Genomic DNA, 16,887 nt, shown 5'->3' with positions numbered 1-16,887 from the left:
GACACTGAACCCCCTCGCCATCTTACTCAGGGAAGGCGCCCCGTGTGTGTGGACACTGAACCCCCTCGCCATCTTGCTCAGGGAAGGCGCCCCGTGTTGACAGTGGAGAAAAGTGGCTCGGCTGCAATCGCTCCCTCGGCCTCGTAAGCTCGCTCTAACTCGAATGAATGGTCGAATGAATGAGTTTGCTGAGCGTGCCGATCCCTGACAATCGACTTGTTCCCCCCATCACCGTTGAAAGCCGCTTGTCAGTGAAAACGTCGCCGCTTCAGAGGTAGACGACGCAGGAGGTTCTCCTCTCACGCCGAGGCTAAGACGGCGGTGGCGGCTGCAGGTGGCTTCTCTAAAGCTCCTCAGTTCGCGCCCCCACTTAACGACGACGACAGCCGAATGGCTTCACGAGTTTGCCGCGCCGCCCCCTGCTCGGTCGCGATGTACATTGTCGAGTGGTTGAGCGAGAGGCCATAGCAGGCGGGGGTGGGGTGGAAGGATGAAGGTGGAGAAGGAGGAGGACTCCATGCAATGTCCATGAAGTCGAAGTGAGAACATCGCCCGGCCGCTGCCAAGTCGCGTCTCCCACGCCGGTCCAACTGCGGCTCTCTTACTAAGACAAGCGCCGCCGCCTTCTCGTGTACAGCAAACACAATCTAATTTAAACAAAATGTTTGTTTGTTAACAGGGAGACGCGGCGAACCACCCTCGCGTCCTTCGCTGTCGATGGCCGCAGCCGCCCGGCTGCCCGCGTCTGACAACGACAACGACGGCGGTGCCTGCCGCCACCACCACCCCCTGGGCACGACGAAGGCCCTCAAACGCCACATCGGAGGTGTCGCGTCCTCCACCCCTTGGGTAACCGCGGATGCGCGGCCCCGCTTGTGTTGTTGTTGTTCATCGATGAGTCGCTGCCCTGCCTCGATGTGGCCGTGGCTCTCGTCCGTTGCCCGTAGTCGCTTCATCAATGCGGTAGCAGCAGCCGTTAATTGTGTGCGGTATTTGGGTTATGATTTTATAATCGAATTAATTCACTTATCCGCCATTCACTCGTGGTTCGATGGGTTGATATGCCCGTGCATGATTCGTAACCTCCGTTAATTCCGTGATATGTAATTATATTACGTCATTCTATCATATCAAATACCGTTGCTGAATCGGTTCATTCATATTACCAATTCATTATATAATCCATCATTCCCCACGGGTAATTCCTTCCTTCATCCATTCCTTTAACCTATCTTCAAATTATTCCTCCAATCATATATTAATTCATACTCCAGTTGGTTTTCTTGCGTATGGCATGAATATGTTCAGGAGCTCAATATCGAGGCCTCCCAGCTACGAGAGGGCTTCAGGAGAGAGAGTTTGTGTAGTTTTGCGATTCCTCCATTGAAGGAGCGCAGACTACCGTTGCTTACTATATGGTCCATAGTTTGGGTTGTATGGCCACAATCCCACTGTGGTTTTTCGTTAATTTACCGTTAATTAAGGAGCTGTGAGCATCAGGCCTGTTGATGTTCTGATGTGGTTCATAGTTACACCACCAGTATGTTCAAGGAATGCCAAAGCCAGGAGGTGCGATGTTTGGGTCTCGAATGATGTGTTTATCGCTGGACGTCCACATCGTCCCACTCCAGTATTTGGATCTGCGTGAGAAGGGGGGATTGGTCCATTGAGGTTATTTAACCCGACTTAACATTGGTCAATGCTAGTCGGTGAAGACGGGAAAAAAACGTTGCAGTGCAACAGTACAGTGAAACAACTGGTTTTGCTGGACTGCCCTCTGCATGCCCACAGCATAGCCTAGCAGCAGTCAATTACACCAGTTATGTAAGCATGATGCAGGCTCAAACATGCTTGGCTTCTGAGATAGTGGCCAGATCGGGTGCATCCTGGGTAATTTAATCAAAGGTCTGTTTTATCTGATGTTGTTGAAATCTGTTGCTGTGTTTGTGCTGAAACCTGCCGTCTTTAACGTATGTTGGAATCATAGGAGGCCCAGAAATAAGGAACGGCGCCGTCTGCCAAGAAACTCTCCCCCATCCTCCCTCGCACTGCAGCCGCTCGGATGGCCTCAAGAGAGGGCGGCACCGTGCCGTCCGCCAAGCGAAAAGCGTCGGCGGTGATTCACAGCGGTGTCTCCAAGAAGCCCCGAACTAGTCGCACCTCTCAGGCTGAATTGACCGTGGTGCAACGCACGGACAACGACATGCTCGTGATCGAGACGAGCTGGAGCGGATCGGTGCTAAGCGGCAGGAGGAGGGTGAGCGCCGGTGCCAAGAAGGGTGCGAAGAGCAAGAACAGCGGCGGCAAAGGGAAGAAGTTGAAGACGCTTGCCAAGAGAAAGCACGTCAAGAGCACGGCCTCCAAAAGAGCAGAGACGAGCGATAATTCGAGCAAGTTTGTGTTGGAGGGCGGCAAGGCCGGAGCCTCGGGTTCCAAAAGAGAACCTATGGGGGTAAGTGATATGTTTGTGAGCAGGCAAAATTCCATTGAGGCATTGAGACTGGTCTCATTCACAAGTGCACGGATGAGTCATGGGAACATCGTCTCCTCGTAAGCGTCTAAAAATGACTTAAATAATAACTTTCCCAGTTGTGTTTATCACACGCTTCAACATGTATTGCATGGGCAGTGTGGTATCAGGCTTGGCGCTTGGGGAGTGCTGGGTTTAGCCCTGCTCGACCTATTGACCCTATGCCCTTTAACAGTATAGATCACTGTTACGATGGCCCCCCACACAGCAGCTCTACTGCACCCCCTCCCCATCCAAGAGGGGCTGGAGCCGGGCCTGTGGTATAAATAGTAAATGATGATAATAAAAATTATGGTCACGTTTTTTTTGCACAACTCTGGGGTCACTAACCTGCATGGTCTTAAAATGTCTGGGGAAAAGGCAGCCTTAACATCGCTTTGCATCGGGTGGGAAAGCTTTTCCTTACTGTCACCTGAGTAGGACTTTCAAAATGCCTTTTGCAGGTTGCACATTAACGCACCTCAGTGTTGTCTAATAATAGGAAGAATAATCAGCGGGTCACCTTTAACGCACTAATGCACAAATGAGATGCTTGCACCTGCTGTCCTGCTCTCACTAACATGCTGATGTCGGGTCACAGTTCCGATGTAGTCGCGTGACTCGAGAGCAGTTGAGGATAAATATCATTTGCGTTCCACTTCAAAGTGTGGTTGTGAAATTAAGTCGTGGACCCTTATCTGGCCCAGGCGCTGCAGGTTTCTCATCCCTGCTCTTTAACCTCGTGTCTCCTCTTGTGCCCCCATGCCTATTGGCCGGGATGGTGCTTGCGGAGGAGGAAGACGTGGGCTGGGGGACGCGTCTACCCGAGGCGGTGCTCATCATGATCTTCCAGTGCGTCGTGGACGGGGACGGTCCCGTCCCGTTCCTCTGCAGGTTAGAGGCGCATCGTGCGAGCGCACTCGGGACACGCCAGAGAAATCGGCGGTCTCGCCACACTCTTGTGCGCGCTTGTGTGCAATGGCGTAGCTATCCTGTGTGCAGGCGGTGCAGCTGCACTGGGGCCCAAAGGCCGGAGGGGCCAAGCCGCCGGACTATGAGGAACGAGAGGGGCGGGGTGGACAGCAGGCTCCATTTCATTCTTTACACGAGGGCGTGTGCCAAACAAGTTATGCCACTGCTTGTATCTATTCCAATGCCATGATACATGAGACCCACGTAAGACGTTCCATGGTCTTAATTTGTCTTTGAGTTAGTTAAATAATACATTTCCACCAAGGTTATCGCATTTACCCCCAGATCTAATGAAATTGTGCACGTTTTTGTTGATTTAGTCAAAGTTAATTTTGAATGGAGAAATCACAAATGTGTGAATGAGCGCAGCTGCGGACGACCACGACGATGATGACGATGGACAGTAATGACCGGCTGCAGGGCGGCGCGCGTTTGCTGGCTGTGGCGCAGCGCTGCGGAGAGCCCTGTACTATGGCGCCGGGTGCAGATCTCGCGCTGCTGTGTGGAGCCGCAGCTGATGGGTCGCTCCTCCTCCAAGAGCCAGATTAAAAGCACCCTCTCCTGGCTCGTCTCAAACAGGTAATGTCCCATTCTACTCCTTTTTCCACTGGCTCGTCTGTGCCGCGCCGGGGCTGTGTCGAGCTTGGCCGGCGTGGCGTAGGAAGGCACCGGGTTGTTTTTTTTCCCCATAGTTGAATCAGCTATGCTATGTCCTCACAGTGTTAATAACTGACGTCACACACAATGGACACATAATTTGCCCCAATCCTCTTCCATCTTGGCCCCGAGGTAGATTTTGATAGCTTATGAGGCCAGCATATCAATGTTTGGTCACTGCTTGGCAAAGCAAATAACGAGTGAAAGCACTAGTGGAGAGCATTGCGATGACCTGGTTCGGGTGTGACAATGGAAAAATGGCAATCGCGTACACCCAATAGTTGTCAGCGGTGGTTGGTACTGATGGTGGAATGGCTTTGTGTCTCCACAGGCTGTCTCTGATGCAGGAGTTTCAGCTGAGTGGCTGGAATGACCAGGAGATGGTGGACTACGCCGTGCGGGTAAAGGGCATCACTTAATAGAAATAAATATAACCTACAGTCTTTTGTCAATCTACTGATCAATGGTAGAACAAACATTTCTGCTGCACTGTTTACACGCGATTGCTCTAAATTTTTTGTTAGCATGAGCCATTGCCCTTAAGCGAAAAAGGAAGTGACATCATTAAACGTACGTTTAAATAATAGCATAGAATATTTATTCATTGGTATTTGCACTTTTAAATATGTTTGTTCACCATTACTAAAGTTAAGTTGAATAACACAATACGATACAATGTGTTAATATATACGTACAGTGTATACGTTTAAATTTAAACAATATATGATTATAACCCCAAACCCTATTTTCATTATGAGCTTTGAGTATTAATATTCCTGGATTTAATATTTGCGGCATTCTCCATGAACATATACCCCGTGAATATTAATGGATTACTGTTCATGGCAAAGGGTCAATCCTTGAACCACAGTCACAGAGATGCCACGTGGCTCAGGGCTCAAAGTGTTGGAATACTGTTTTGACATCATTGAGATCCTCGGTTGAAGGCTGGGCAACCATCCATGATTAAATAATTTTATCTCTTTGATGTGTGTGCCGGTTTTGGCATGTTGTTCGGCATCATGTACTGTGAAAGCCTATGTAGCAGTATTCAATAATATTCTCAAGTATAGAGAGTTGGTGATCTGGGTCACCAATCGGCTGCACAAAATAACCGTGAACTTAAAATTGTTGGGGGATTTTTTTCCCCGCTTAATTCGGTACACGTCAACTCTCATGGAAAATCATAATTGAGTGTGATTGCCATGCAGCGAATACCTCCATAGCATGGTGTGTGATATGACAGACAACTGACGTGGGTAAAAAACAAATAAAGACCTCAGAAGTAGGTCAGCGATGTCTGTTTCCAGTGGCTGTTCTCTAGCAAGGGTGATGACGCACACCGTGTTCTGCAAGAGCGCCAAATGTAGATTTCACCTCGCGACATGAAAGACGATGGCACAAGCGGAATTCGATTGCAAAACCAAAACATTTCATAATAAATACAACACAAATCGCTCCGCCTCCAACCTTGCCCCTGGTTTTAACGCACAGGTTGTGAGCTCGGAGTGCCACCAGCTGTCGTGCGTGCGCCTCAATCGTTGCGCCAAGCCGGGCAACGAGACGCTGCTGCTGCTCGGCCAATCCTGTGCCGGACTGCACAGCCTGGACCTCAAGGACACCAGCGTAAGGAGCCGTCCGCTTTGCCCTGTCCCACGCACGACTCTCTGCCTCTCTCCTTTCCGTAAACAACTCCTCCCCGTGGGCAGGCAGCGTGCACACCCCCACACCACCCTCTCATCTGCCCTTGCTGTTGCTGCCACCAGATGAAATCTCGGTAACAGGTGTGGAGTCTGCCTCGGCGCACGTGCAATCGTTTTTCTTTCGCAGCGCGTGACTTTTAAGTCTGCGCGACTTTTAAATAAATGACCGTTGTACAGGCTGCTCTCTTGCGTGTGAGATTGAAGTGTACAGGATTTTACAGGTATTAAAAGAGAAACATGACAATGAAAACAAGGCCATTTTGAGCCGTGTTTTGTCCTTAAACTGACCTGCCATGGGCTACAGTTGCTTCAACTTTAATACACGCGAATGTCATAGTGTGAACATGTGTTATCACGCACTCTTATGAGTACGATCCATCACAAATACGCATTGATCACACAGTAAACTCTTTGGAACAACTCTGTTTTAAGTCTATTCCAAAGTCTTGGCTCACGTTTTTTCGTGGACCCTGGAGGATGTGACACTTGCGTCGTCGATTAAATATTGAAACACATGGCCGCGCTGCACACCGCAGGACCAGTGAACTCTGAACATTATTTTTGGAACCGCCCAGTGAAACACTGAGTGGCAGGAGTGGTGAGGATGTTGTTTATAGTGGGTGAACACCTATGTCCTGCAGGTGTCACATACGGTGCCAGCATTTCATGTCCTGTTGTCTCGTGCCCCGTCGTGCAGGTGGAGATATCTTCTGCCGTCGCGTTTCTGGAGGCTGCTGGCGATCGCCTACAGAGGCTGTGGCTCACAGCATCGAACAACCTGAACGGCATCTTCACAGCCATTTCCGTATGTCACCGAGAGGGCTGCGGGGCCACAGGGCCAAGGAGCCGTGAGAAATGGGAGGGGGGGGGGGAAGTTGGCCTGAAATGAGTGGTGAAAAGCAGTGCCCCATTCCTCACGCACACACTTTGGAGTAAACAAGTACGGCTGAGAATATGAGCTGTAATTAGTACACAGACCTGGTGTGAGCTCCGGTTTCTTCGATTTTAATACTTGCACCTCACGGGATAAACTTGTTTTGGGATGACTACTGAAGCATGTGACACTGAGGTCTGCAAAACATGGCCCAACTGTACGTGCTCAACCGGCACGCCCCCAATCTACTGCTGGATGAGGGCCACCGCTCATCATGCGGTTTGTGGGGATCATCTGTCTGTACTACACCATGCTGGTCAGTGTGGGTTGGTGAAGGTGGGGAACAAAGATGTGAGACCTTAGAAGTACAGTACAACAACATTTTGCTGTACTGATAAAATAACCCACAAAGCGGCCTACGACACCTATTTTTTGCATGGTGGACATGCATCCGAGCACTCTGCTCAACCTCCCATATCTGATGAGATCATGCCACCCCTAGTCATAATGATGCTGTTGTGTTACCGAGTGTCTTTGTGAGTTGTGGAGCAGTGAGTGAGGTGAGGTGTGGTTTGCGATTGGCAGAGCAACTGCCCGGCACTGCGTGTGCTGGAGGTGGACACGCGGATGCCCATGAGCCCCGAGATGTCGGCCCACAAGCTGCCCACGCTCAGCTTCCCCTTCACGCGACTCCAGAATGGCTGCCCGCACCTGCAGGTGCCGCCCCCGCAACCACGTCCCATTTTCGTTACCACATGCCGCACCGGGCCTTCACAGGTCACTGTTTCATGCACCTCAATGGGCCTGTATTTAGCCACTCCAGGTTAAATAAAGGATAGATCACGCTTTGATCTTGTTGTTCTTCACCACGCTGGTCAATGTCCGTTAGTGCAGGGGTCTATGAGTAAATATTCTGTATAAACGTTTGGTAGTTCCACCAAATTTCACCCAATAGCTGGTTTCCTGCTTCTTTGCCAATTTTCCAGTGATTACATCTCGTCCGGCACTCTCTTCTGTTCACACTGTGCCTCTGCCCTCTCCCTGGCGTAGGTTCTGCGGCTGATGAACATGTGCATAACGCCATCGGGCCGCGTGCAACCGGACCAGGACACGGGCGGCTTCCCTGAGCTCCAGGAGCTCAGCCTGGCCACCATGGACCGCTCCTCCATGGCGGACACCACCCTGTGGCAGCTGCTGCACCGCTCGCCCCGGCTGCGGCTGCTAGACCTGCGCGGCTGCCCCTCCATCACGCCCAAGTGCCTGCTGCAGCTGCCCTGCTACGGTGACGATAACAAAACGCCTTGTGGGAGGGGGGGGCGCTGATATAAGAAGACGCGTAACACATGTTCTTGTAAAATCGAGCGCCAAGGCAGAGTTTACAGGCAGTGAGACGGAGGTGTTTTCGGAGACGACATATGATGGGAACTGACAGTGATCCTATAGTCACAACTCTGTTGAGCAGGACACGTGATTCGGATGGACAGCTCCAGGTTTCTCAAAGCGGTCTGCTACAGCCAGATAAAGAATGGCGCGCATACAAGAAGCAGGCCACTCCACCATAACCCACCACCTTTGTTATCACCAGCAAAACCATCACTAAGTAGTGTAACCATGAAGTGTATAATAATAATAACAAACAGCATTGTTCGATCAAAAACTCGGGAGGCATGGTACAGCTCTTCTGGGACCCAGGTGCCGGGGCCACGAACAGGTGAGGGGGAAATTGCCCGATTTCATTCCCTGCACCAACACCGGTGCCACACCAACCAGGCTGTGCCACTGAACCCCGCACTGTCGATCGTGCGGGCCCGCAGACCTCGAGGAGCTGTACCTGGGCCTGTACCTCGGCACGGCATGCGAGGCGCGGCTCAAACGCGACGTGCAGCTCGTGCTCGCTCGCTGGGCCCACAGCCTCTCGGCGCTCGACGTCAACTCCCAGCCCTGCCGAGAGGCCGAGCTGGAGGAGGGCCTCCTCAGCCTGGCGGCGCCGCGCGCGGCCAGTCGCCTCGAGACGCTCAACCTCGCGGGCACCGTGGCCACCGTCGCCGGGGTCAGGTAGGGGCCTGCGCTGCGCTGTTCGCAACACAACCCTGAGCCCCTCGGCAAGGGGGGCGGGGATGGCCTCCCGACCGATCCACTGCTGGATGAAGATCTCACCAAGCCGTTACCATCTCACTGTCCGTACATTAGCCAAATCGAGCCATTGCTATTCGACAGGGTCCTTCAACTGGTGGCCCCGTAGGCCAAATGTGGCCAGCAAAGCCTCTTGGAGAGACCCGCTGAGCCATATGGCTAGTCGAGTCTATGAGATCCAATGTAAAATGAAAGGGATATAAACAGGGGACGGAGATGAGAGAGCTGTAGACAAGAGGTACAGATTAGTGATGACATGCACACACATTATGACGTGGTGTGGCACACCAGTTTTCTACGCGTCTCGCCAGAAAATATTGTTGCAAAAGCCCTGGTGTAGGACTTGAATATTGCCACACCAGACCCACACTGCTGTTCTTGCCACATCTATACCGCCAGTAAACACTGTCCCCATCCCTGTTTCTCTGCCAGTACCGTGCTCCGGCACTGTCCTCGGCTGTCGTCTGTGAACCTCACGTCATGCCGGAATCTACCGCGGGGGCTCAAGAGGCTGCACCGCACCCCGGCCGAGCTGCAGGAGCTGCGGGAGAGGCTCTTGCCAGGCCCCGCGGAGTCCGGTGACACGGTGCCGTGAGCTCCGCGCGAGGGCTCCCATTCATTATCCGCCCGTCACCCATCCAACGTCTCATCAGACTTTCCCTTGCTGCCTGCCCACACGCATATGCACTCAGGATGATGAGGTTTCGATAAAATATTTTGGATTTTTAGGGGCAATTTTGGATCGTGTTATGGAATTTTTAGATCATGCAATTTATTTAATAGTCTTTGTCCTAACACAGGTGTCGCACGATGCCACGTGGTTTGGTTCTGGATCGAGTGGGCCGGCTCAAAGCCACGCTTGACTTGAGGTAACTCTGAGCATGGTCCTAGCTGTGCTCAGGATTCCCACGAGTTGAGACTCAGCCAAGCCATGGCCGAGCCACTCGTGTCTTTGGAATACAGAAACTATTGTTTGCATCGATGTAGTTCGATTACACTCCATCTGTGGTGCTCATGATAACTAAAATGAGGTTTTGTACCTTTGTAAAACTTTTTTTTTTTCAGTAAATTCAACCGTTGACCGGTGTTATTATTTACATTTAGCAATATCCCGCAGAGCTACAAGACATGCAGAGAAGGCTCTTTGGAGGCGGGCCTCATGTGCCTACCTCCGGCACCTGACTTAATGCACCCACAATGCCGCACTGTCTTTTTAGCGGAGCACAAAAGTCCAGGGTAGAGGGAGGGATAATGGCTCCCCCTTCCAAGCCCCAATATGAGAGCCTGGTCCTTGGTAGAGGTGGGATAGTGTTAATTAACCCCACGATAAAAGGAAAGGGATGAATACACTGGCACTTGTTCTATCTTCGCTGGAATTCTACTTTCTTAGCTAATGGTGGCACGAGCCTATGCTGCATCCGATGATACAGTGCAGAGACGGAAGTGAGGGGTTGTGGGTAGAGTGTGGGTTAAGTCAGGTGGTGAGGGTAGGGCACATGAAGCCTGCATCCAAAGAGTCTTCCCTGCAAACGGATATTGCTAAATGTACAGCATAAGAAGACCAGTGTACGGCGGAATTGTAATGGGAAAAAGCGTCTCGTATATCATGGGCAGGGCAATCGCAGTCCGGGCACTGGGGAGTTTGGTGCCCTACCGCGTTTAGAGGTGGCGGAGGAGGCGGTGGTCTCCCAGGTGCCTCGCTTTGTGTATCTACGTGGCGCCCACTGGTGCTATCGGGGCCACGTTACCCGGTGGGGGTGTTCTCTCATCAAGGTTTGAGGCTTGTGGAAGGGGCCCAGCTTTGAAAGGACCGGGATCCATCCTCCATGGTGCTATGACCCTCATCGTCAGAAGATCTGCCTGCCTATTTTTCTGCGCACGTATATTTAACATAACACGAAGGCGTGCTGCTCACAAAGGGCAGAGAAGGCACGACTCCCATCGTGGCTTCCATGCTTTGTCATGTGACCACCACATTGTAAAACGCACTCGGCCCTTGCGGTTTGTGAGCGGCAACACTTTTGGATTGTTATTCTCCTGCAAACTGCTCCCCGGATTCACCTTTTGCAGGAAATCAGTGTTGCGTGTTGCCTCCTGTTTGAGGCCACAAACACGAAGGCGAGTGTAAAGTGTAAAGTTCGTCTTCGCAGATACTCTGATATTTCCTGTCGATGGGTTTGTGTTTCCCCGTGACTCCTTTGTTGGCACAGTGACTGTGTTGGTCCCAAGGTGACCCCCGTGGAGCAGTTGTGAGGTGCTGTCCAGTAGTGACGGCGCCCCGGTGGCAATATGTCAACTACCTCGCCTGGTATACAGGTCGTGGATTCCATCCCGACCATGACGCTGGTATATTTGGAGTTTGCATGCCTCCCTGTGGTCGAATGGATTTTTCTCCAGGTCCTCTGGTTTTCCCCTCCACATTTAAACTCAACATGCATTGAGTATTTTGCTGCTATAATTTTTCACACGATAAGCCACTCCGTCTAGCTATGATTTGTGCCAAGGTCGCTTCTGAAAAAGAGCTACATAGCTCAGTGGGCCTTACCTGGTAAAATAAAAATAGTTTAGTTTTTTTACAATGTCAGGCTGTTCCCTTAACCTCATTAAGGCTCCATCGTCTTCGCTTTTATGCTTTTACATGTAAGAATTGGGTCCTGTGGGATAATGGTGCTCAATATTGTGTGTAATGGATACATTTGCATTTTTTAATGGTTACTGTTTTGATCGATGGGCTAAAACATAAAATTGTACAAAGCCAACTAAAAACATTTGTGTAGTGTGTCATGTTTGATGTAAAACAAAAAAACTTGGAAACATGTTTGCCGTTACTTATCATCACAATAAAATATTCAACGATGTTATTGACCCCCGCTCCCTTTCGTGCGCTTGGAAGCAAGCTACCGATCCACTGTTGCCAGCTGCATTCCCCGCAGTTGCGCAGATATTCATCGTACACTGGTACGCTAACCTTGGAGCACGCTAACACCGGATCGTCTGTCCACAGACACCCCGCACTCCCACTGGCCCCTCGTCCCGTGCCGTGGCCAATGTGAAGTTGCTGTGTAAACACTCGACAGCTGCAGACAGCGGCAGCGCTCTCCATCACGCGCCCCGCTATAAATACTTGCCGCTAACTTTAGCCGCATCTGTGCAGACGGTCACCTGACCATCGCGCGAGTGCGTTAAGACCGGCTTGCTCCTGCGAGGGCAACACAGTTTCCAGTATGACGGCCCAGGGTGCGGCCACGATGAAGTCGCTGCGGTTCGCGAGCGCTCGGGTGCTGCTGCGACACGAAACGGACGCGCGTCTCGTGCTGCCGCAGGTGTCGCACGACCTCTACCCTCTCCTCTTCAAGGTGTCCTTCCTGGAGGAGCAACCGGAAGCGTTGCGCCTCATCGTGCGCCACTGGCCGCTGCCGATACTGAGCGTGGGCCAGCTGCTGGGCCGCACGCCCGACTGGGAGCAGGACCTGCGCCAGCGCACGTGCCGCCTGTGCCTGCAGGCGCTGCTGGACGGCCTCTGCGACTACGTGCGGGACGACCGGAGCGGCCCCGCGGAGACTCCGGTGCGCTACGGGAGGCCGTTGCGCCTCGTCGACCTCACGGGGCTGCGCGACGCGGAGACGCAGGAGTGCGAGTGCGGCGCCGGCATGGGCCGCTGGGCTCGCACGGAGGCCCTGGCGCGGGCGTGCGTGGAGGCTCAACGGGAGGAGCGGGAAGCGGGCGCCCTGGCTCGACACGTCGAGGTGCTGGCCAGCGCGTTCGTGACGCAGCGCAACTACGGCGTCGTGATGGACGCCCTGCGAGCGCGCGGCACTGGGCCGCTGGCGCTCCGGTGCATGGAGCTCCGAGCCGACAGCCTGCCGTGCGACAAGATTTTCGAGCTGCTTGGCGCGGTCGACCTGCCCGTGCTGCGCCGTCTGGACTTGGTCCACAACGTGCGGATGAGCCCGGGCCAGCTCGAGGACCTGCTCATGGACTTCCCGATGCCGGCCCTGCGCGCCATCACCTTCCCGACGCGCGTCGTCGACGTGAACCTCCACGAGGTGGACGACCCACACCTTGACGCGCTGGCGCTCGGCCTCGCCGGGCTGCCGCTCCTGCAGGAGCTCAACCTGCCCTTCTCCATTCTCACGGGACACCTGCGCCAGCTGCTCAGGTAGGCGCTCGCTAGCACCGCGTGAGCTCGGGATTCGGGGTTGTACGCATGTGCGTGTGTTGAACTTCTTTTGCACCGTACGTAGCCGACTAATCGGAGGTGCGGGTGATGGACTACAAACACAAAAAGCTGTTATAAAGGAATTAATTTTCAATCTAGATGATTTAAAGAGTGCAGAGCTCACCGTGCAATGCTTGTGGGATTCATTCACGAGATTTAAAAACGTACATTTTTATTTTGTTCATGTATAAATACAGCTGCGTATCACGAGGGCCCCCCCCCCCATACTCCTTGGGTGCTGGGAGTTATTTGACCTTACTTCACCGTGGTGAAGGCGGGGGAGCAGAAATGTGGAGGGTATAGAAGTACAGTACAAGTAGTTATAATAATAAGGGTTTTTCCCCTTTTTTCTGGCAACAAAACTGAAACCTTTTTACGAGGATTCATGTCTGCATTAACCACAATACTTGCAGTCAAAAGGCAAACAAAAAACACTGATAACATATGCATTGTCCTTGAAACTGATTGGTCCACACCAAGGGACGGCTTTCTTTTGAGCCTCGACCCAATTGGTGCTCGACCAGAGGACGCCAAAAGGTGTACAGCTCAAAGACAATGCACTATCTAAGTAATGAGGGCTATTATTATATTTTGGTACTGGCAAAGGAGGTCTAATGAAGTACAAGTAGTTATTCGGTTAACAGTGACATCAGTTTACGGTTTTTCGGTTAACGTTTCGCCTCCCATAGAACCCCCATGGTTTCGACAAACGTTAAAATGTTCACGGTATCTTCTTGGTTCTTTCGGTAAAGTCACGTAAAAGGGAAATAATAAAATAATAAAAATAAAACATAATAAAATAATTCTCACGACGTTTCGGCCACAACGCAAGCAGCCGTCTTCAGGTGAAGAACAGGTCTGTCGGAAAGACAGCGTCTTGTTATTCACCTGAGGACGGCTGCTTGCATTGTGGCCGAAAGTCGTGAGAATTATTTTATGTTTTATTTTTATTATTGTATTATTTCCCTTCTACGTGACTTTACCGAAAGAACCAAGAAGATGAGTCCCTGCAGTCACGAAAGCTCTAAATCGAAAAATGTTCACGGTATGTTGACGTTATGCACGCAGGTGCCAATTTCGGCCAATCAGAGCGCTCATGAGTTGGCTGAGCATGTCCTCAGCCAATCAGCGACGCCCATTTATGGGCGTTTAGACTTCGTCTAACTTTGTTTACATTACGCTTTCTGTTTTGGCAGTGGAAACAGCTCTCTTGCAGACGCAGTGATTTTTACCCACAACATAGCCCAAGATCAAGATACAAAACAAATGTGACATTGCATCTCAATCACAAATCACTGCACCGACACCACCGCGCTGTTAAAGAGCAGCTCAACTAACGCAAACGATCATTGGGCTGTTTCTATTTTAAATTGACGAGCTTCATCATCATTTGCGAACCCCAGGGTTATTCGAAGTGCAATAGCCCATTCCGGGTGATGTGGCGGGAAGGGAGTTCAACGTTTTAAGGTCGCTCAGCAAACTTATTTCATTGAAATGCGTCGAGCATTCTTGCATCACATGTATCCGTGAAAACCTCACAGAGTCTCAACTTTTTTTTCCCCAAAGGGTCCTTCCAAGTTTTTTTTCTCGCAATGAGGTGACAATTACTGTGTCATCCCAACTGAGTCATCTGCAGTGTAATTTTTCAGTCCCATTGTACGCGTGTTATTTAGCTGTGCAATGTCGCGTCACGCCCCGTCATCGCAACCTCCAATTAGCGCGGTTGACCGTACGGTGCGAAAGAAGTTCAACGTACATACATCGTGTCTCGTCGCCGCGTCTCACTTTCACGTCTCGTTGTCTCGGCCGCGTGGCACCAGCGCAGCGCCCTGCAGGCCCCGCTGCGCGTGCTCGACCTGTCGGGGTGCGAGCTCAACCACGTCGACCTGGCGTATCTGGCCAACAGCGAGCACGCCGTGGCTCTCGAGGACCTCGACCTGAGCGGCCACAGCCTCCCGACCCTCTACCCGGCAACCTTCTTCAAGCTGCTGCACCGCGCGGCCCTCACGCTGCGCTCGCTGCGCCTCGAGGAGTGCGACGTGCGCGACCGGCACGTCGCTCTCGTCCTCGTCGCGCTCGGCCCCTGCCAGCGCCTGCAGCGCCTCGCCCTCATGGGCAACCCCATGTCGCGCCTCGGCCTCAGGCGGCTGTTCGCGTGGCTCGCCGGCTACCCGACGCTCCGCGTCATCGAGTACCCGGTGCCCACCGACTGCTTCCCGGCGGGCACCGAGTTCCCGCCGTCGGACGAGGCCCTCGAGGCGCACGACCGGCAGAAGCTGCGCGAGGTGCAGGGGGAGCTGGAGGCCATCCTGGTCGAGGCCAAGCGCGGCGACATCGCCACGTCGGCGCCGCTCTACGGCAGCTTCGACTCAGACGTCCGCGAGACGGGCGCGGAGGTGGGCGCCTTCATGATCAGCGCCTTCCAGAGCTCCCTGCAGGGCTTCCTCGACTCGCTCAAGAGATAGGGTGGCGGGCGCGGCGATGGGAGATGCGGATCGGGGGCCCACGGGGCTGGCGGGCCGAGTTTGGAGGGTGCCCATGAGCCTGGATAGTTGCTCGGACGCACCGCCGACAGGGCGCTGCAGGCTGCTGCGGGGGCTGCGTCGTGGGCAGCAGAGGGCGGTGCAGCAGAATCCGGCGTCGTACTGCACTTCTGTGCGCCTGCATCTCTGCTCCCCGCCTTGGCCAACCCACGGAGACCAGCGTATGGTCAAGTGATGCCCATGAGCCGTACGTTGCAGGGAAGCCCTCATCCAGCAGTGGATTGGCAGAAGGGCTTTGCATGCACAGTACATGCAAACGGCGGCAACGGCAGAAGCAGCAGCCGTGGGTTTTCCGCCTGCAGCTGTGCTTGCGCGGAAATGAGATGTAATGAAAATGAAATCTGCGAGTGCCGTAAATGTTCACTTGCCTTGTCGTGGTCTTGATGGTGAAGGTGTTCATTTAAAAAAAAACTGTATATTTGATGGATTAGGATTCTGATGGATGGGTATTAGTGCTGATATACCTGCGATATACTTGGGTTGGAGTTAAGGGTTTTTATTGACCAAAGTTACAAGAATACACATTTATAATCGAAGTTTTTGTAGATGATTACACATGTGGTTGGTTACCAACGAGAATCGTGATGCAAGGAGATTGATGATGATGATTTCTACCAGGTGCACTTTATATTTGTTAATATATTTTTAGGATGTAAATAGGTTTGAACGTAATGTTTTTGCATTGTAGTCATTGTGATTTGATTGCTGCCCGCGGCATCATGGTTTGCAACACTGGACTTGCGATCCAGGGTGCACCGGTTAGACTCCCATCTCCCGGCATAGAAGCTAACAATGGTGCAAGTTTCTTAAATCCCCCCATCTCGATTCATCCGATAGTATAAATGGACACACCACAGTGAAACAATCGGTAGGTCAAATTTTGATGTAAAGCTTTCGTGACTGCAGGGATTCATATTCTTGGTTATTACGGTAACGTCACGTAGAAGGGAAATAATAAAATAGAGCAATATTGTTTTATATTTTTATTATTTTATTATTTCCCTTCTACGTGACTTTACCGAAAGAACCAAGAATATGAATCGGTAGGTCGTGTGTGGGTACTCCCAACTCTTACAAAACGCCTGGCCAGGATGGAAGAGTCGGCTAAAATACCCTCTGGAGGGGCATTCTATTGCTCCCTCTAGTGGAGGCCTTGCCACCAGCGGTGGCACGAAAATTAAATTGCAGGAGTGCACCTTTACCTTTTTATCTATCGGCGTTGGGATTGCCCTGTAGATGTGAAACTCGGACAACCCAGGTGTGCGTTCCTCACACGA

General features: G+C 52.1%; 2 protein-coding genes across 5 annotated transcripts; both read left to right on the top strand.

Annotated features, from left to right (window-relative positions):
• Positions 1–75: 75 nt before the first annotated feature.
• On the top strand, positions 76–12,261 carry FBXL6 (F-box and leucine rich repeat protein 6). 4 transcript variants are annotated; one of them, XR_013639922.1, is made up of 13 exons: positions 76–143; positions 680–849; positions 1,988–2,452; positions 3,303–3,403; positions 3,902–4,060; positions 4,470–4,539; positions 5,633–5,764; positions 6,539–6,646; positions 7,301–7,432; positions 7,766–7,997; positions 8,530–8,770; positions 9,281–9,717; positions 12,205–12,261. XR_013639922.1 is itself a non-coding variant. In XM_078875644.1 (12 exons), exons 3-12 carry the CDS (start codon positions 2,063–2,065, stop codon positions 9,441–9,443), a joined length of 1,728 nt encoding a protein of 575 aa, XP_078731770.1. In that variant the 5' UTR covers positions 76–143; positions 680–826; positions 1,988–2,062; the 3' UTR covers positions 9,444–11,728. The 4 variants fall into 4 exon arrangements, 3 of the variants coding, with proteins under 3 accessions (XP_078731770.1, XP_078731767.1, XP_078731769.1); XM_078875644.1 differs by lacking the exon at positions 12,205–12,261 and having other exon boundaries at positions 680–826; positions 9,281–11,728; XM_078875641.1 differs by lacking the exon at positions 12,205–12,261 and having other exon boundaries at positions 9,281–11,728.
• Positions 11,725–16,599, top strand: LRRC14B (leucine rich repeat containing 14B). Its single transcript, XM_078875645.1, has 2 exons — positions 11,725–13,007; positions 14,893–16,599. Exons 1-2 carry the CDS (start codon positions 12,073–12,075, stop codon positions 15,530–15,532), a joined length of 1,575 nt encoding a protein of 524 aa, XP_078731771.1. The 5' UTR covers positions 11,725–12,072; the 3' UTR covers positions 15,533–16,599.
• The last annotated feature ends 288 nt before the right edge of the window (positions 16,600–16,887 follow it).

Source organism: Lampetra fluviatilis, chromosome 42, assembly GCF_964198595.1.
Source record: "Lampetra fluviatilis chromosome 42, kcLamFluv1.1, whole genome shotgun sequence".
NCBI lineage: Eukaryota > Metazoa > Chordata > Hyperoartia > Petromyzontiformes > Petromyzontidae > Lampetra > Lampetra fluviatilis.
This window is presented reverse-complemented; position numbering and strand designations above follow the sequence as displayed.